General features: G+C 35.9%; 1 protein-coding gene across 2 annotated transcripts in view; it reads left to right on the forward strand.

The window, feature by feature from the left end:
* The window catches only part of LOC143036846 (MAM and LDL-receptor class A domain-containing protein 1-like), an 89,006-nt gene that overhangs the window by 51,138 nt on the left and 20,740 nt on the right, over positions 1 to 17,128 (forward strand). For both annotated transcript variants that reach the window (XM_076204684.1, XM_076204685.1), the window contains exons 9-10: positions 2,006 to 2,144; positions 9,071 to 9,257. In XM_076204684.1, coding sequence (XP_076060799.1) covers positions 2,006 to 2,144; positions 9,071 to 9,257 — 326 coding nt within the window. The remainder of the gene's footprint in view (positions 1 to 2,005; positions 2,145 to 9,070; positions 9,258 to 17,128) is intronic.

The following is a 17,128-nucleotide window of genomic DNA, read 5'->3' on the forward strand; positions in this document are numbered from 1 at the left end:
AAGAGTAAAGGCGAGGGTAATGAGCTGGGGATTGAAGATGGTTCAAGAAAATGGGAGATAAGCTAGTTGTTTGCTGATGACACTGTGCTTGTAGCAGGATCAGAGGAAGGATTAAGGAAATTAGTGGCTGAGTTGAGAAGGTCTGTGAAAAGAGGAAGTTGAAGGTAAATGTGGGTAAATATAAGGTAAAGAGATGTACAAGGGGAGAAAATGACAGCAAATTGGAAGTGAGTATTAAGGCTGGAGGAAGTGCATAGCTTTAGATATTTGGGGTGTATGTGACAGGAAAAGGAGGACCGTAGGTGGAGGTAGACTATAGATTGAGAGAAGTAAATAAATGCCATGGGAGATTAAAATGTGTAATGAGAAATAGACATTTGGAAATGGATACTAAAAGGAGATTGTATGAAGGATGGAGTGAACTGGAGGGGGCAAGTGAGGATGAGATGGATAGGTAAAAGGGGCATTGAGAAAATGGGGGATGTCTATTGAGGAAGGAAAGGAGAAGACAAGATAGAGATGAGTGGAAAATGGTTGTATATAGTTGATGTTGTGATGCATGGAAGGGAGTGGGTGGAGGATGGGGGGTTAGGGAGTGGTTATGTGTGATTGATATTTTGATGCAGCCTGAAGGGATTTCTCCCCATCTTCTCTTTTTCTTCATGAGGGGATGGAGAGGGGTGGTCACCAATTAAATGAAATGGCCTTGCTATGGATGTGCTGTATCTTGCTGCATTGCTTCTGACCCAAGGCAGTGGGTGAGATGCAGGAATGACCCATCATCCAGGAGGAGCCAAGAAAAGAGGGAGGGATGGTGAATGAGAGTTGATGGGGATAAAATGGGTGGTAGTGGAATTATGCCTTTTGACTTTGGCTACCTCCCTTGTAAGGGGGAAAAAGCCCTTGATACATGTATGTATAAATCTAAAGTAATGCACATAGGAAAAAATAACAATAAGTATGATTACAGGTTATTTGGAAATTTGTTAACAAAAGTGGATAATAAAAAGGATCTCTGTGTAATTATCAATAATGATCTCAAATCATCTAACCAGTGTATTTCCATCTTAGAGAAAACAGATAAGATTCTTGGACTGATTGTGTGGTCTTTTGATTTTAAAAGTCCATCTGTCATTAACAAGCTATATATCATTAGTTTGTCCACATTTGGAATATGCTGTTTCCATATGGTCACTGAATCTCATTAAAGATGTTGACATATTAAAAAAAGTACAACAACGATCACAAAATTGATTCCAAATATCAGAAATAAATTGTACAAAAATTTATTGATAAATATGAATCTATTTTCTTTAAAAAGAAAGCGTAGACTCAGGTGATTTGATATAGATCTTTAAGATAATAACAGGAATGACAAGATCAAAAGTGATGAAATTTTCACACTGTGAGTCAGACAAAGAATGGTGGTTTCAAAATGTCAGGATGTAGATTTGGAAGTGGGTAAAAGCAACTTTCCCAGCCATGTAATAAATGAATGGAATAAACTTGCAGAGGCAGTGCAATGTTGTACAGTTCAAAGTTTTAAGATTCATTTGAATAAATACCTAGGTAATATACTGTAATGCCTGACATTTATTTTTTCATATTTAATGTAAATTATCATAATTTATCTTTATTATTATTTATTCCTTTGTTTATTGTTTTCACACCCAACCAAGTTATGGACCAAAAGGTCACTTGTCAGCATGCTCTTTCTTTGTAATCCTTTGTTTTAGGAAAATAGGTTCAAATATTTTATGTGATTTTCACATACTTTCATTGCTGTACCTTTGCTAATCTGTCAATATTTTTAATGATATTCAAGGACCATGCTCAAAGAGTACATTCCAAATATGAGCAAACTGATGATTTAGTGACATCTGGATTTTTAGTCAAAAGGATCATGCTATCCATCCTAGAATTTAATTTGCTTTATTTATAACAGAAATACAATGTTTAAAGAACAGGCAATCACTAATAGTGATGATGATTATCTTTGTCACAGGCCTGCCGCATGGACTGGGTGGCAATAGCTCGAGTGACTGCACATTCTTTTTATCAAGTTGTGCTTGGTCTCTGGTGGACGAAGAGAGCTCATTGATGCCCTTCCTTTCACTCTCCCATGACCCAACTGGACACACTAAGTAAGTTCTGGTGGAAATAACTGTTTAGGCACTCGTATCAGTAATCCCTTATACAGACGCTCCTCTACTTATGTTCATTCATTTTACGTTTTTTCGATTTAAGTTTGAACTGACTGTAAAAAAAAAAAAAAAATTTTAAAAAAATTTTTGTGAGTGAATTTTTTAGTTTAGCGCGCTCTCCATATTACGAGACGTTCAAAAGATACGCATGACACTGCATCCATTGTTTACATGGCACAAACAACAGACTGAACGTGCCCATTCCGATGAAGAAATTTGAGTCCAAATTGTTGGCGGAAGGGTTTTCTCTCATAGACCAAGCCCTTGCAATTTTTGAGAGATAGGACCCAAACATTGAGAGTCACACAAGGGTCACCAATAGAATATACGATGCAATACACCCACTCCTTGTTTAACGACCTACCCAGTTAACGACAACTCGGAGTAACGATGGGCTTTATGACAGACCAATATTCATTTAACGTAAATCTCCCGAAGTTACGACGTCGTGTACGATAATTAAGTTGGCTGAGGCAAATTTGTATGATGTTATAAATGAACTTGTACGGTGGATATTACCTGTGAGGTAAAGTGTTCTGAAGCTTAGGTCTACATTACCATCCTGCAAGCTGCAAAAACTACCTGGGGTACAGTATATACCGGTAGTGGTAAATTTTTAGTTTTGACCATGGGCGCAATATAGCAATAGAAAATTAATTATTAATTTTGTAAATTATAATGTATCAAAGTAATATGCAATTTTGTGAGCGGAAAAAAAAAAAAAAAGGTGCTAAAACAAATTTCGTAAGTAACGAAGTCATGTCGGACGAATGGTGCACCATGTTATGATAGATGCCGATGTGGAAGAAATAAAAGGATGATAAATTCGTCTAACCTAAACTAAACTAACCTGACCTGTGTTTGATAAATCATTACCTGCAAATTAAATGTCATCCGGCTCGTCCTCGTTGTCGTAGTCGTGAGAGACGTTGGCAGACGACAAGATGGCGTCCCAATCCTATGCTACCGACTTCGTTCATTAGCATATTTTCTTGTAGCATGGTACTTTTTACTTTCATTTCCGCCCAAAACATTGCATATTACGTTGATACATTTTAATTTACAAAATTAATAATTTTCTATTGCTATATTGCGCCCATGGTCGAAGCTAAAAAAATACCCCGGTATTCAATATGGAATGTCAGCATATGCGGATTTGGTCATATACGGTAATTTCAGGAACCTAACCACCGTAAATAAACAGTAAATAAAGCTTTAATGTACTGTATAAAAGAGGGAAAATACACGAAAATAAAGATACATGTATTGCTGGACATTATACATACAGTACATGTACGTATATGTATACACTTTCGCTTAACGACCAATTCAGTTAACGACGGCGCGCTGGTCCCAATTGTCGTTGTTAAACGAGGAGTGGTTGTACAATGCTACCGTATAATTTATGATGAAAAAAAAAGAAGACAATCCAATCATCCTTGGATAAGTTTTTCGGCCTAAACCCTCGACCTCCAAAGCCGCTGAGCCTCAACCCTCGACCTCCAAAGCCTCCGAGTCTCAACCCTCGACCTCCAAAGACGATGAACCTCAACCTTCAACCTCTTAAAGAGCTGACCCTCAACCCTCAACCTCAACTTTCTTCGATGATAGTGAAACTACATCGATGATCCACAAGCCCTTATGTGACTTTTCCTCCTCCTCCTCCTCCTCCTCCTCCTCCTCCTCCTCCACCTCCTCCACCATCTCACTTTAAGCACCACTGCCAAAGGTAAATAAATTTGAATAAACCTCATTTAATTGAAATTATGTTGCTTGAATTTAATTTATTTGATATTAATGTTATTTTACAATGTTATTTTTATAATTAATGATTTAGGGGTGTTTTATAAGATACGGTAATAGAATTTATGGATGTATAGTACAGTATGAATGGTCATACATTACTGTAACGTACAGTAACAACTTACGTTCATTTTCACATTAGGTTCGGCCGTTCAGAACGTAACTAAAATGTAAGTTGAGGAGCGTCTGTATGTGAAAAGGATACATACCTTTAGATTTTTTTTTTTTTTTTTTTTCATATATATTGAAGCAAGACTGGGTCACTCATACAGTAGACTTGATTCTGTACAGTATTTACATCCTTCTTTTCATGTTCTTTCATTTTGTACCATCAAAGCATATACCTTTTGCATAGAGAAAATTGTCTTCACTTTTTTCCCTTTTCGTACCTTTGAATCTTCATATATCAGAGATTTGTATGTATGGGATTCTCCATTTAGTTAATTTTCTAATGCATGGGGGCATTAATTGCCCAAGTTTTATGCTGACCCCCACCATGGATCAGAGGTACATAGACACAGATGTAACTGGATGTGGGTGAACAGCTAGAAAATGAGCTCTTGTACAATACTTTTTCGATAACAACAAAAAGAAACACCTAGTTGTAATTTATGAAAGAGAAGCAGTCATGTTTATTGAGTGATTGTAATGGTAAAATAAATTTCAAGTATATAGTGTATTAGATACACAAAATGGGGAAAGAATAAAAAAAAGAAAAGAAAAAAAAAAGTGAACCAATGAAGGGAGGTTTGGACATGAGCAGAGTCGAGTCACCACTGGGGGTGATACCAAAAAAATCATGCATGATTGATACCCCAAAATCAACTCAAAGGTGGGACACCAATGTTTTTTCAGGATTTCCAAAAGAAAGAGGATTATTAGGTAGAGGTTTAGATGTGGAAAGAGAAACCAGGTATAAAAATGTACTAAGAAATTGGGATATTGCTGATTTGATGGAGGAATTAATAGATTTGAAAGATGAATATAGGGCAATGTACAGAGAGATAAACCAACTACGAACAGCTAATGGCAAGATAAACAAAGAGCTTAATGATCTAAAAAACTAATTAAATATGGTCAGAAGTGATAACGAAAGAATGAAAAATGAAGATAAAAAGAAAGATGAGGTGTTGAAAAAAGAAGTAAAAAAAAAAAAAAAATACAATCAGTGACTGAGAAAGGAGAAACAATTAAGGAGATGGATCTCCTAGAAATAAAGAATCAATGGAAGCTAGAACAAAAGAAAAACAGAAAATAATCTTTAAAGAAATAGTACAACAGTAGGTAGAGGAAAATGCTAAAGAAATGGTAATTAAAGAAAAGGAAAACTGGGTAAGAGACACTGAATAAAAAAGAAGTGCATTGTAGTTTATGGTATTAAAGAAAAACATAATGTACACAGATACCAAAGAGAAAAAGAAGAGAAAGAAATTGTAAAAGCAATTATGAAAGAGATACAAGAGGAGGAACAGGTAATGGAGAAAGAGATTGAAGAAGTACATAGAATGGGACAGTACTCAAGAGAAAAACAGTATAGGCTACTAAAAATCAAACTAAGGTCTCAAATGATAGCTGAAGAAGTACTGTCAAAAGTAGCAAAGCTGGCAAATAGTGAAAATTACAAAAATGTGTGGTTAAAAAAGACATGAGCGATGATGAAAAAGAGAAAGAAAAGACACTTAGAAATGAGGCAAATAAAAAAAATGAGAGAAGAATGGAGACTGAAAACAATTATTTATTTATCTATTTATTTTTTTAGAGTACTTGACCTGAGGTTGAGAAAATGGTACATAAAAAAATGAAATATAATAAACAAAAAAAGAGAAAAGAAAAAATTAAAAATATACAAACATAGCATGATTTCAGGACTAAATCAATTCAACGACTGTCAGTAGAGAAACCAGATATAATGGGAACTGTGGAGACAAAATTAAAAGGTCCACTACCATAAAATACTGTGGAACAAGGTCTATACAACCATTGGGCACATAATAGAAAGGAGAAACAAGGTGGAGTCAGGGTTTTGACTAAGGCTTAAAATTGACAAAGATAACAGAAAGAGAAAATAATGTGGAATTGATTATGATTCAAGTTGAAAACAGAGACATGAAAAGTAGAAAATTTGTAGTAATATTTGTGCCCCCAAAAACACAGTCTTGGACAGATAGTGACTATTCCAAAGTGTTGGAAGACACAAAAAATGCATTAATTGAATTAGTGATAGGAGGAAACATAGTAATTACGGGTGACTTTAATTCAAAATAAATATGTTGGGAAGAAATGACAGTGAAAGGTGGAGAAGACCTTTGGGGAAATATTCTACTGGATATGACCATTGAATACACGTTGACTCAATGGGTAAAGGAAAATACCAGGTATAGAAACAATGAAGAACTGTCAAGAATAGATTTGATATTCACATGAGAGCTTGAAATCATGGATAAAATGAAATACAAGTCCCCAATTGGGAAGAGTGACCACATAGAGTTTGAACTAAAAGAACAGATTGATTTGAGAAGAAATGAGAAACAGAAAAGGATGACTAATGTACAAAATGGATTTTGAGAAACTCGGAAAATTCTTTCAAAATGCAAACTGGGAAAAAAATTGAATGAAGAAATAAAGATGGAAGAGAAATGGAACATATTAAAAGAAAATTATAATCAGGGAATAGACAAATATGTACCAAAGAAGAAACAAGAACAGGTGTATATAAAGTGCTGTTACAAAAAAAAAATGTAATGAAGCTAAAGACAAAAAAATAAGCAAGTGGTAAATATACATCAAACTAAGAAATGAATAAGTAAAAATATGGAGTGAAGAAAAGAGAAAATATGAAAAGGACATAATAGCAAAATGCAAGGACCAACCTAAACTATTCTACAGGTATGTGAATGACAAACTAAAAGATATACATGAAATAGTGAAACTGCATTGGGGAATAATGAATATATAGATGATGTAGAAATGGCTGAAATTATGAACATTTTAAATCTATTTTCACAATTGAAAGTACACAAAATTGGGAGGAAGGACAAAGATCCCCCCCCCCCCCATGAAAGAAATAACTGTGACACAGAAGGAAATAAGGGACCAAATAAAAAACCTTGACGTCAGAAAATCACACGGGCCAGATGGAATTGCAAATTGGATATTAAAAGAATGTATAGATGAACTAACGGACAAAATACACAATATAATTGATTTCTCATTCAAAGAAGGAAAAGTACCACAATATTGGAAAAATGCAGATATTGTACTAATATACAAAGGAGGGGACAAGGAAAATCGAAATAACTATAGACTGGTGCCCCTTACAAGAACAATAGCAAAAATATGTGAAAAAGTTATGAAAAGTAAATGGATTCAACATTTGGAAGAGAATAATATACTAAGACCAAAACAATTTGGATTTAGACATCGAAGATCATGTGCCACAAACTTGATTGGCTTTTACTCGAGGCTAATAGAAATGATATAAGAAAGGGACAGATGGGCAGATTGTGCCTTCTTAGATCCACAAAAAACATTTGATAAAGTACTCCACATCTAGGAGGTGCTAAGATGGGAGGGAGGGTGGAGGGGTGTGGAGTGTTTTCGGGGATGGAGTGGGTGGGAATGATTTTATGCCTTGTCCTTTTTGGGTACCTCCCTGGTAAGGGGGAAGAAGCCTTGGTATATGTATGTATGTATGTACTCCACAAAAAGCCTCTAAGAAAAATTGAAATAATAGGTAGAGTACAAGGAAAGTTATTGGAATGGATGGAAGATTTCTTGAACGGGAGAAAAATGAGGGTGGTACTTAGAGACAAGAACTTGACCTGGGAAGAAATGATAAGTGGAGTCCCATAAGGTTCTGTATTGGCTCTGATAATGTTTGCCATGTATATAAATGAAATGGATGAAGGTGTGGAATGTTATATGAACTTCTTTGTAGGTGATGCAAAACTACTAAAGAGAATACAGAGGAAGATTGTAAATCACTACAAAAAGACCTGGATAAAGTTTGGAAATGGAGTCAAAAGTGTGAAGTGAACTTCAACATCAAGAAATGTAGTATAATGGAATTTGGAAAAAGTAAAAACAGGATATTCAGACAATATAGAATTGGTAAAAAGGAAGTTGAAAATGTTAACTTGGAAAGGGACATAGAAATAACTATCAGCAATGACATGGCACCAGACAAACAAATCAACAAAATAATCAGAGAAACCCTCAATTTACTAGGATCAATGAAAGTGGCCTTTGACTACTTGGATGAAGAAATGGTAAAGAAAATATTAGTTACATTGATAAGACCAAGATTGGAGTACGCTACGGCACTGTAGACACCCAGTACTAAAAAGAATATAAAGAAATTATAAAGAGTCCAAAGAGCAATGACAAAGATGGCACCAACACTCTCCAAACTGACATATGAACAAAGATTGTCCAAACTTGAACTACCAACCCTGGAACAAAGAAGAGAAAGTGTAGATCTACCGACCATTTACAGAATTATGAAAGGGATGGAAGTCCTTGAAAGAGATGATTTACTAAAGTGGGATAAAAGAAAATCAAGAGGACATAAAAAGAAACTTAAAAAGGATAGTTATAAAAGAGATCTGAAAAAGAATAGTTTCTCACACAGAGTGGTAGATATCTGGAATAAATTGGATGAGGAAACAGTGAGTGCAAAAACTGTACAAGAATTTAAGAACAAACTTGATGCTGAAAGATAAGAAGATGGGTCACTACGAGCATAGCTCTCTTCCCATAAAGTACAACTATGTAAATTTAGCACAAAACAAACATTGGAGAAAGAAGAAAACATATTGAACCACAGAATCTATATTACATTTTCAGGAGTTATAAGTTTTTATTTTTATACCCAGAGGCTATATACCTTGTAGTCATTGATAAAAGGATATATAATTTACCGGTGCATCTAGCATTTAAAAAGCTGAACCCAAAGTGATGTAAAGACATAAAAAGTATTCTTGGAAAGGTTACCCCATAAGTTCTCAGTAATGTAATTGATACCCACAGAAACTTAATTCAGCATTGTTACATTTCCTGGACAGGTACTTGGAGTCCAGTAGTCAAGTGAGAGATAAGTATGCCAGGTTTGACCTTGGGTCCACCCATATCCCTTCCCTTCAGACAGCGGCTCTCTTGTACAGGGTTCCCACCACAGGATCCTACTGCCTCAGATTTTGGTTCTTCATGCATGATTCAATCTCAAATGAAAATGAGCTTGGGTCCTTAAGGGTAAGTAGAATTTATGTATACACACATACACAGACTCTGCCTTCCATTTTTTTTTTTTTTTTTTTTTTTTTTTTTTTTTTTTTTTTTTTTTTTTTTTTTTTTTTTTTAATCTTTCCTCACTCAATCTTTCCTCACTCAATCTTTCCATGTTTCACCACCCCTTGTCACCACCACTGTCGGTCCTCGACCATTACACGTATATTTGACTTGTAATACCACTCGTCTCGAGGCCCCTTGCCTTCGTTACGTGAGTTTCACTAAATATTCAAGTTCCTCTTAAGCAGTAGGCCCAATGCCTTGTATTTCCTGTAGTCTCACTATTTTCTAGGCCCCGTGCCTAGTTCTCTCGTCCTTTGGGTTAATAAAAGGGTGGTGAATTTTCTTTCTTCTTTCACTGTAATTTCACCGTCTTGTTACACTCAGGATCTCTTTCTCTCGTCTCTCTCCATCGTCTCTCTAGATCGTCTCTCTAGATCATCTCTCTAGATCGTCTCTCTAGATCGTCTGTCTAGATCGTCTCTCTAGATCGTCTGACGAGATCCCGCATCCTACGCTAAGCTACCTTCGTCTGACGTCACTATTTTTTCTAATCCAATCTCCGGTGGCTTCTGAAATAAATGTCACTCCTTATGGGCGTGACTTTGAATTCATGCACCAATAGTTTTTTCCTCCTTCTCCACCTTGCACCAATCCGGAAAGCCATTACAATGCCACTAGCAATATCGTTTACCTCAGCATTAGTCAAACGAAGCTAACCTGCGCTTACAGAGTTTTGATTACATCATCGATTATAAAACAGTCACCACCGTCGGTGTGTTTACATAGACATAGCGTCACCTCAATGTTATCAAAACAGCAGGCGAGCAGGCAGGCTCATTTCCATTCGTACAACTACTGGCCTCTTACAGGGCTCAGCAGCTACCCTTGGTCGTCCCGACCAATTTCTTATTTCCCTCTTACAGGGCTTGCTAATATATTTCTAGAATAAGCTAATCTACCCTTGCGTAATTGTTAAGCTACCCTCCAAAATACATCATTCATGCAATAAATTGGGAATAATACATAAACATAATACCTATAAATGTGAATAACATGCATGTCAATATATATAAGGTATTGAATTAAGCGGTTACATGGTTGATTTGCTTTGACAGAGCCAATCTCTGGAATACAACAAAGGCAATCAGTGCTGCCACTAACACTGAAAGTAAGGGTATGATAAGGATTGGTAGTATATGTAAATCATTTGAGGGAGATCTTGATAATGGTCTTCTCTTAATTTTCAAGGGAGGAGAGTTTTCAGGCAATGTGAAGTTGAAGGTTGAAATGTAGGTGTCCTCGGTTATATGCATTGTATTAAGGGTATTAGAAATGGTGGAAATAGTGTCTGCATGCAATTCGCAGTTATCTTGAATAGAGACAAGACCTTCAACCAAATCCAATTTAGGACTCAACCCGGGACAATTTATTGATACCTTGGTCTTGTTAGGGAAAAACAGGTAATGAGATCCTTGTATGTTACAATGAGGGATCTGGTCTACCAAAATTCGTTGGTAATGACAATTGTTCATAACAGACATATTCCTAACCAGAGAATTCATGCTTTCTCTTAGATTGTCTACAGTAAGGATGTAATTGATTAGGAAATTCATTATGAGCACTAACTTTCAATGGTTTATCATCTTTTCAATAGCAATTAATTTGCAAAACACACTAATCTAGAGTTCGAGTGTCTGTTCTTGTTCAATATTCAGTTGTTTTTTTCAACACACTTCATTTTCAAAGACAGTCTCATTACTTTAAAATCATCACAATACTCATGTGTGTACTCAGATGAGAGGTCCTTAAGTCCTTAAGATTCCAAGTCTGACCACAGCAGATCCTAGGTTTTAGGTTTCCATGTATCTGCTTGACACCAAGTTCCAGTTGTTTAGGTCTCCCATCCCAATTACATACAAATGGTCAATACTATCTGTAAAATACATCAAGATTAATGTTCAACTCTTGAAAAATATCATTATAATATTCTCCATATTCTCCAGGGTTATTAATATTTATGCACAAAATATTACTATAATCATCTTCATAGATCTGCAAGCTAATTTTCCTTATGTCATCTAAATGTCCTATCAATTCTTCTCTTGATTCTAAATGTTTAAGTTTAAACTTGTTTCCACCTGCAGAATCAATTACCCTATATGGGCCAGTGTACCTTGGTGAAAGTTTATTATTGGGTGAGGTTAGTTTGACCATTACTAATTCTCCAATTTTCAGTTCTAGTTTATGAGCTATTTTGTGTTGTTGTTCCTTCATCTCTTGTGAATACACCTGCATATGTTTCCTAACTCTTTGGTGAATACTTTGAAGAGTATTTATCCTATTGGATATATAATCATCCATATTATATATGGGTTTTTGCTCTGCAGTCAACATTTCATATGGCAGAGTTTTGTCCTCTCCAAAAATTATAAAATGAGGTGTATCACCAGTTGCTACATTAATTTGATTGTTCAGGGTACACTTAACACAAGGAATCCAAGTATCCCAAATTACACTATGAGGACTTATTAGGGTTCTAAGACATATAATTATCTTTTTGTTTAACCTTTCTACTACTCCATTACTTTGGGGATGGTTAACGAGTATATTGACTTTCTTGATGTGGAATACACTACATAGATTTTCCAAGATTTTGTTATTAAATTCAGTCCCATTATCTGAAACTAGGATGTTAGGTGTAGTAAAGTTACAGATTATCTGGTCATAGATTACGGAAGCAATAGTTTCAGCTTTCTTATTGATAATGGGTTGCAATATACAAAATCTTGAAAAATAATCAATAGCAACAAATAGGTATTTAAAGCCGTTCTCGGACATTGGTAATTCCAATGTATCCATGTGAACTCTTTCCCAAGGTTTCTGTGGAATGGGATAGGTGAGTATAGTCCTTTTCCACCTCCTCTCTCCTCCTCACCTCCTCGTTTCTCACTCTATTTAGCCTAGTAACCCCTACCCTACTTCTCAGACATATCATCTCAAACACATTTAAACTCTTTCTCTCTTCCTCTTTTGTTTCACATTTCTGTCCCATATAGTACTGTTGGCACAATCACCCCATCATACAATCTCCTCTTAGTGTCCAATCCCAAATGCCTATTTCTCATTGCACTTTTTAATCCCCCAAGGTATTTACTTGGTTTATATATATATTATATAAAAGTCAATGTATGTATTTACCTAATTGTAGTACAGTGAGACCTCTCATTAATGGATGTTAATTAGGAGTGTTTGCGGTGTTTTCGCTGTATTTTCGGTGTTTTTGGTGCTGTTGTTTAATGCATGCAATCACTATGCCACCCAAAAACCACCCCAAAACACCGAAAACACAGCGAAAACACCACAAACGCAGCTAATTAACGTCCGTTAATGTGAGGTCTCACTGTATACAGGAAAGGAGCAATGCTTGTTGGGTCCTTTCTCCTAATCCCTAATTTTCTAACATACCTAGACAATTCATGTATTGTTCCATCTTAATCTATATCTTTGATTTCCAATTATCATATTTAGATTTGAACTCCTGTATTGTTTGAGCCTGGGCTATATCACCTAAGCAGTTCCACATATACATCTATATGGAAAACTATATTTCTTCACATCCTTTCAACAGTGGTCTTTCTTAAATTACTTCCATGACCTCTTAAAGCCCTCCTATCTTGAATCAGGGGATCTCTTCTATCAGTGCAATCTATCCCCTTTAGTGACCTGAACACTGTAATCATGTCACTTTTTCTCTTCAGTCTTTTAAAGTTGGCAGACCCAGCACCTTTAGTCTTTCCCCATATGGTTAAGGCAGGAGACCAGTTTGGTTGCTGCCCTTTGTATTCTCTTAATCTTGTTTATATCCTTCACTCTGTGGGGGACCATACTATGGATGCATATTCCAGACTTGGACGTATTAGAGTTTCCATAGGTTTTTTCATCATCTCTTCATCCACATAATGAAACGCCACTTTAATCTTCTGCAGTAGTCCATATGTCTTTCCCACAATCTTGCTCATATGTCTGTCAGGTGACAGGTTGTTTTTTTATCAATACTCCCAAGTCTTTCTCCTCTTACTTCTGTAATGTGTTTGCTTCCCAAGGAATAGTTTAAGGATGGCCTTTTGCTGCTATTGCTCATTTTCAGTACTTTGCATTTTTTAGTATTGAACTTCATTTCCCATTCTTGGGTTCATGCAAAAATAGTATCTAGATCTTTTTGCAATATTCTACAGTCCTCCTCATTTTTCACTCTTCTCATGAATTTTGCATCATCTGCAAACATGTTGGCATAGCTTGTTCCTTCCATCATGTCATTAATGTAGACAAGAAACATTATTGGTGCCAGCACTGAACCTTGTGGTACTCCACTTGTTACTGCTCTCCAGTTTGAACTCTCGGCCTTTACTACTGTCCTCTTGTATCTTTCCTTAAAAAAGTCTTTAATCCATTCTAATAGTTTGTCTCTCAGTCCTCCAACATGCTCCAATTTCCACTTGAGTTAACTGTGAGGTACTTTATCAAATGCCTTCTCTAGGTCCAGGACCTTTGCTGTTGCGATGCCAGACAACCCTTGAATCATTCCATTCCATTCTCTAGGTCCAGGTACTTGCAGTCCACCCATCCCTCTCTTGCAACATATCATTCACTTGAGTAAAAGCTTTAAAGGTTTGACACACATGGCTTTCCATATCTGAAACCAAACTGACTGTCAGAATGTTCATCTTTTCAAGATATTTGGTCCATTAATCTTTCACAAACCTTTCACATTATTTCACTATTGTACTGGTTAGTGATGCTGGCCTATAATTTTGTGGTATTTCCTTGTTTGTGAATTGGCACCACATTTACCCTTTTCCAATCAAGTGGCACAATGCCTTCTTTCACTGGATCTTGTCCACTAGGTGTTCCCTACATTGTTTAAGTTTACAGTTTGAGATCCCATCAGGTCCTGAGGCTTTTGTCACATCCAGTGATCCCAGGAGATTGAGCACTTCCCTCACTTCTACATATATTTGCTAAACCTGGTATTTTACTACCATGCTTTTCTCAAAAAAGTTGTGCTCTTTTGGAAACCTTCATTCATTATTTCTGCCTGAGCTGAGGCCTTTTCAAAGACCTCACCATCCACATCGGTAATTTCTTCCCTATGTCTTAATTTACCATTTATGAACCTGTAAAACAGTTTTGGTTCATTTTTTTATTTTTCTACTACACTTTCAAATTTCTTCTGCCTTGTGAATTCTTATTTAGTAATTCCTAGATTTTAGTAAAGAAATACACAAACTCTAAACCATTGGTCCAGTTTTAATGAAATTTAGAATACATGGGTTTTATGGGTCAACGAATCACATGGGCATGTCAAACACAATGTGGGACATCTGCATCATACCAAACTTGCATTTCCATGGCAACAACTAAGTTGTCAAAATAATCCATAAAATCCAAACTGCTGGTCCAAATTAAAGCAACTTGGCATATGAAGGTTTTATGGGTCAACAAATCACCTGAGCATGTCAAAAACAATGTAGGGCCCTCCTTTTATGCTATTCTCACTAACACCAATCATGTTGCCATGGCAACAGTTAAGACAGTACACGCAAATCCAAGGGCAGTGTCACCATTGCAAATGGCATTTGGCCCCCGCAATTTTGAGTGACCCATTCGACTAGGTTCTGAGTTTGAACTCTGGTAGCATTCAGTGCATGTACAAGTGGTTCAAAATGTCTTCTTGTTCTAGACACTTTAATTTAGTTTCCACCATTCCCATTATGTCTGGTTTTTCTAAGGCCAGATAATAATTCTATTTATTAATTCCTGAAATTATTCCATGTATATTGGTATAAGCTATTCTTAGTTTCCTTTCTCCTTGTAATTTTCTGCCTGCTTTGTTTCCTTTTTCCTTATATACCATTTTCTCAGCCTCAGGTCCACCACTCTCCAAAAAGAATAATTCTTTTCAGTTTCAGTTCTTTTTTTCTTTTTTTTTTCATTCGCTTCATTTCTAAGTTCTTTTTCTTTTTCTTCTTCACTCATTTCTTTTTTTATTCATATATTTTTGTATTGTTCACAATTTGCTAATTCTGTTCTGGAAAGTATTTCCTCTGCAATTGTTTGTGATCTAAGCTTTACTTTCAGTGGCCTGTATTGTTTTTCTTTAGAGTATCTACCCATTCTTTAAGTCTCCTCAATTTCCCTATTTAAACCCTGTTCTTCCGCTTGTAATGTAATTCTTTCAGAATTTCCTGAGCAATCTCTTTCTCCTTTTCCCCCTGATATCTAGGAACATTATGCTTCACTTTAATGCCATAGATTACAATGCATCTTTTTTTATCCACTGTGACCCTAAGTTGCCTTTCTCTTTAATCACTTTGGTCACTGTTTCCTTTGCATTCTCCTTGACCTGTTGCTCCACTATTTCTTTACAGGATACTTTTTGACATTCCTGTTCTACTTTCCACTGTTCCTTTATTTCCTGTAAGTCATTCTCTTTGTTTTTTCTTCAACCTTTTCAGTCACTGCCTGCATTTGATCTTTTATCTCCTTTTTTAATGCCTCATTCCTGTATACATGTTCACTTTTCAATCTTTCATTTTCTCCCTTTAATTTATTTAATTCCTTTTTTAAGTCATCTATCTCCCTATTATTCTCCTCATTGGCTTTCCTTAGCAGAGCTACTTCTTTGTACATTATTTTATACTCACTTTTGAGCTCTATTAATTCATCCAACATGTCATTAATATCTCTTTTTCTCATTATATTTCTATACCTGGGCTCTCTATCAATTTCTATCCCTCTATGCATAAAATTTCCTTCCCCTTCAAACCCTGAAAGAACACCTCTTTCAAACCTTTGGTACTCCCTTGGTGTTTGAGAAAGACACGTCTTCTTTCAAATGACACCAAGTGGAGTCTCTATTCTGCTTTCTTACAAGCATCTTTTTGCTGGTTCTTTGTCTTTTGGAGTTTCTTTGCTTCATTCCATTTTTTTTTTAAAGATAAAATGGAGATACAAAAACAGTTACATTCTGGTCACACCAAATACACTTCTCCCTTCTCATCCCCCTCAGCCACCCCCTCCTCCTTCCACTGTCCAGGGATTTTGGGACAGGTGAGATGCATGGATGACCCATCATCCAGGAGGAACCAAGATAAGAGTGAGAGAGTAGGGGAAATGGGAGTGGAGTATGTGGGGATGGGATGGGTGGGAGTGGATTTTATGCCTTTGCTTTTTTGTCTACCTCCCTTGTAAGGGGGAAAAAGCCATTGGTATATGTATGTATCAAAGTTTCATTTTCCCTACTGAATTTATCAATCTCCATTTTTTGAGTGAGGTTTTTATCCTTTTTCTGCTCAAGTTTATTCTCTAGATTGTGTAATCTAACCATGTGAGGAAATTGAGTCTAAATCTCTCCAACATTGTAAGAATTTCACTTACCTCCATGGCAGAATAACTTGAGACATATCTTCTTTATCATATTTACTTTTTATACTATATTGATTAGTTTTTCTAATGGACTTGCTCGCCTTTTTGAGTGTGAAACCTTCAAAATCATTCATTATTAGTTGTACTTTACGGGAAGAGAGCTACGCTCGTAGTGACCCGTCTTTGTATCTTTCAGCATCAAGTCTGTTCTTAAATTTTTGTATAGTTTTTGCACTCACTGTTTCCGCATTCAATTTGTTCCAGATATCCACCATTCTGTGAGGGATTTTTTTTTTTTTCTCCAGATCTCTTTTATAACTATCCTTTTTAAGTTTCTTTTCATGTCCTCTTGTTTTTCTTTTATCCCACGTTAGTAAATCATCTCTATTGAATGTAGATATAGCAAT

This window comes from Oratosquilla oratoria, chromosome 21 (genome assembly GCF_046742065.1).
Source record: "Oratosquilla oratoria isolate Oo_2021 chromosome 21, ASM4674206v1, whole genome shotgun sequence".
Lineage (NCBI taxonomy): Eukaryota > Metazoa > Arthropoda > Malacostraca > Stomatopoda > Squillidae > Oratosquilla > Oratosquilla oratoria.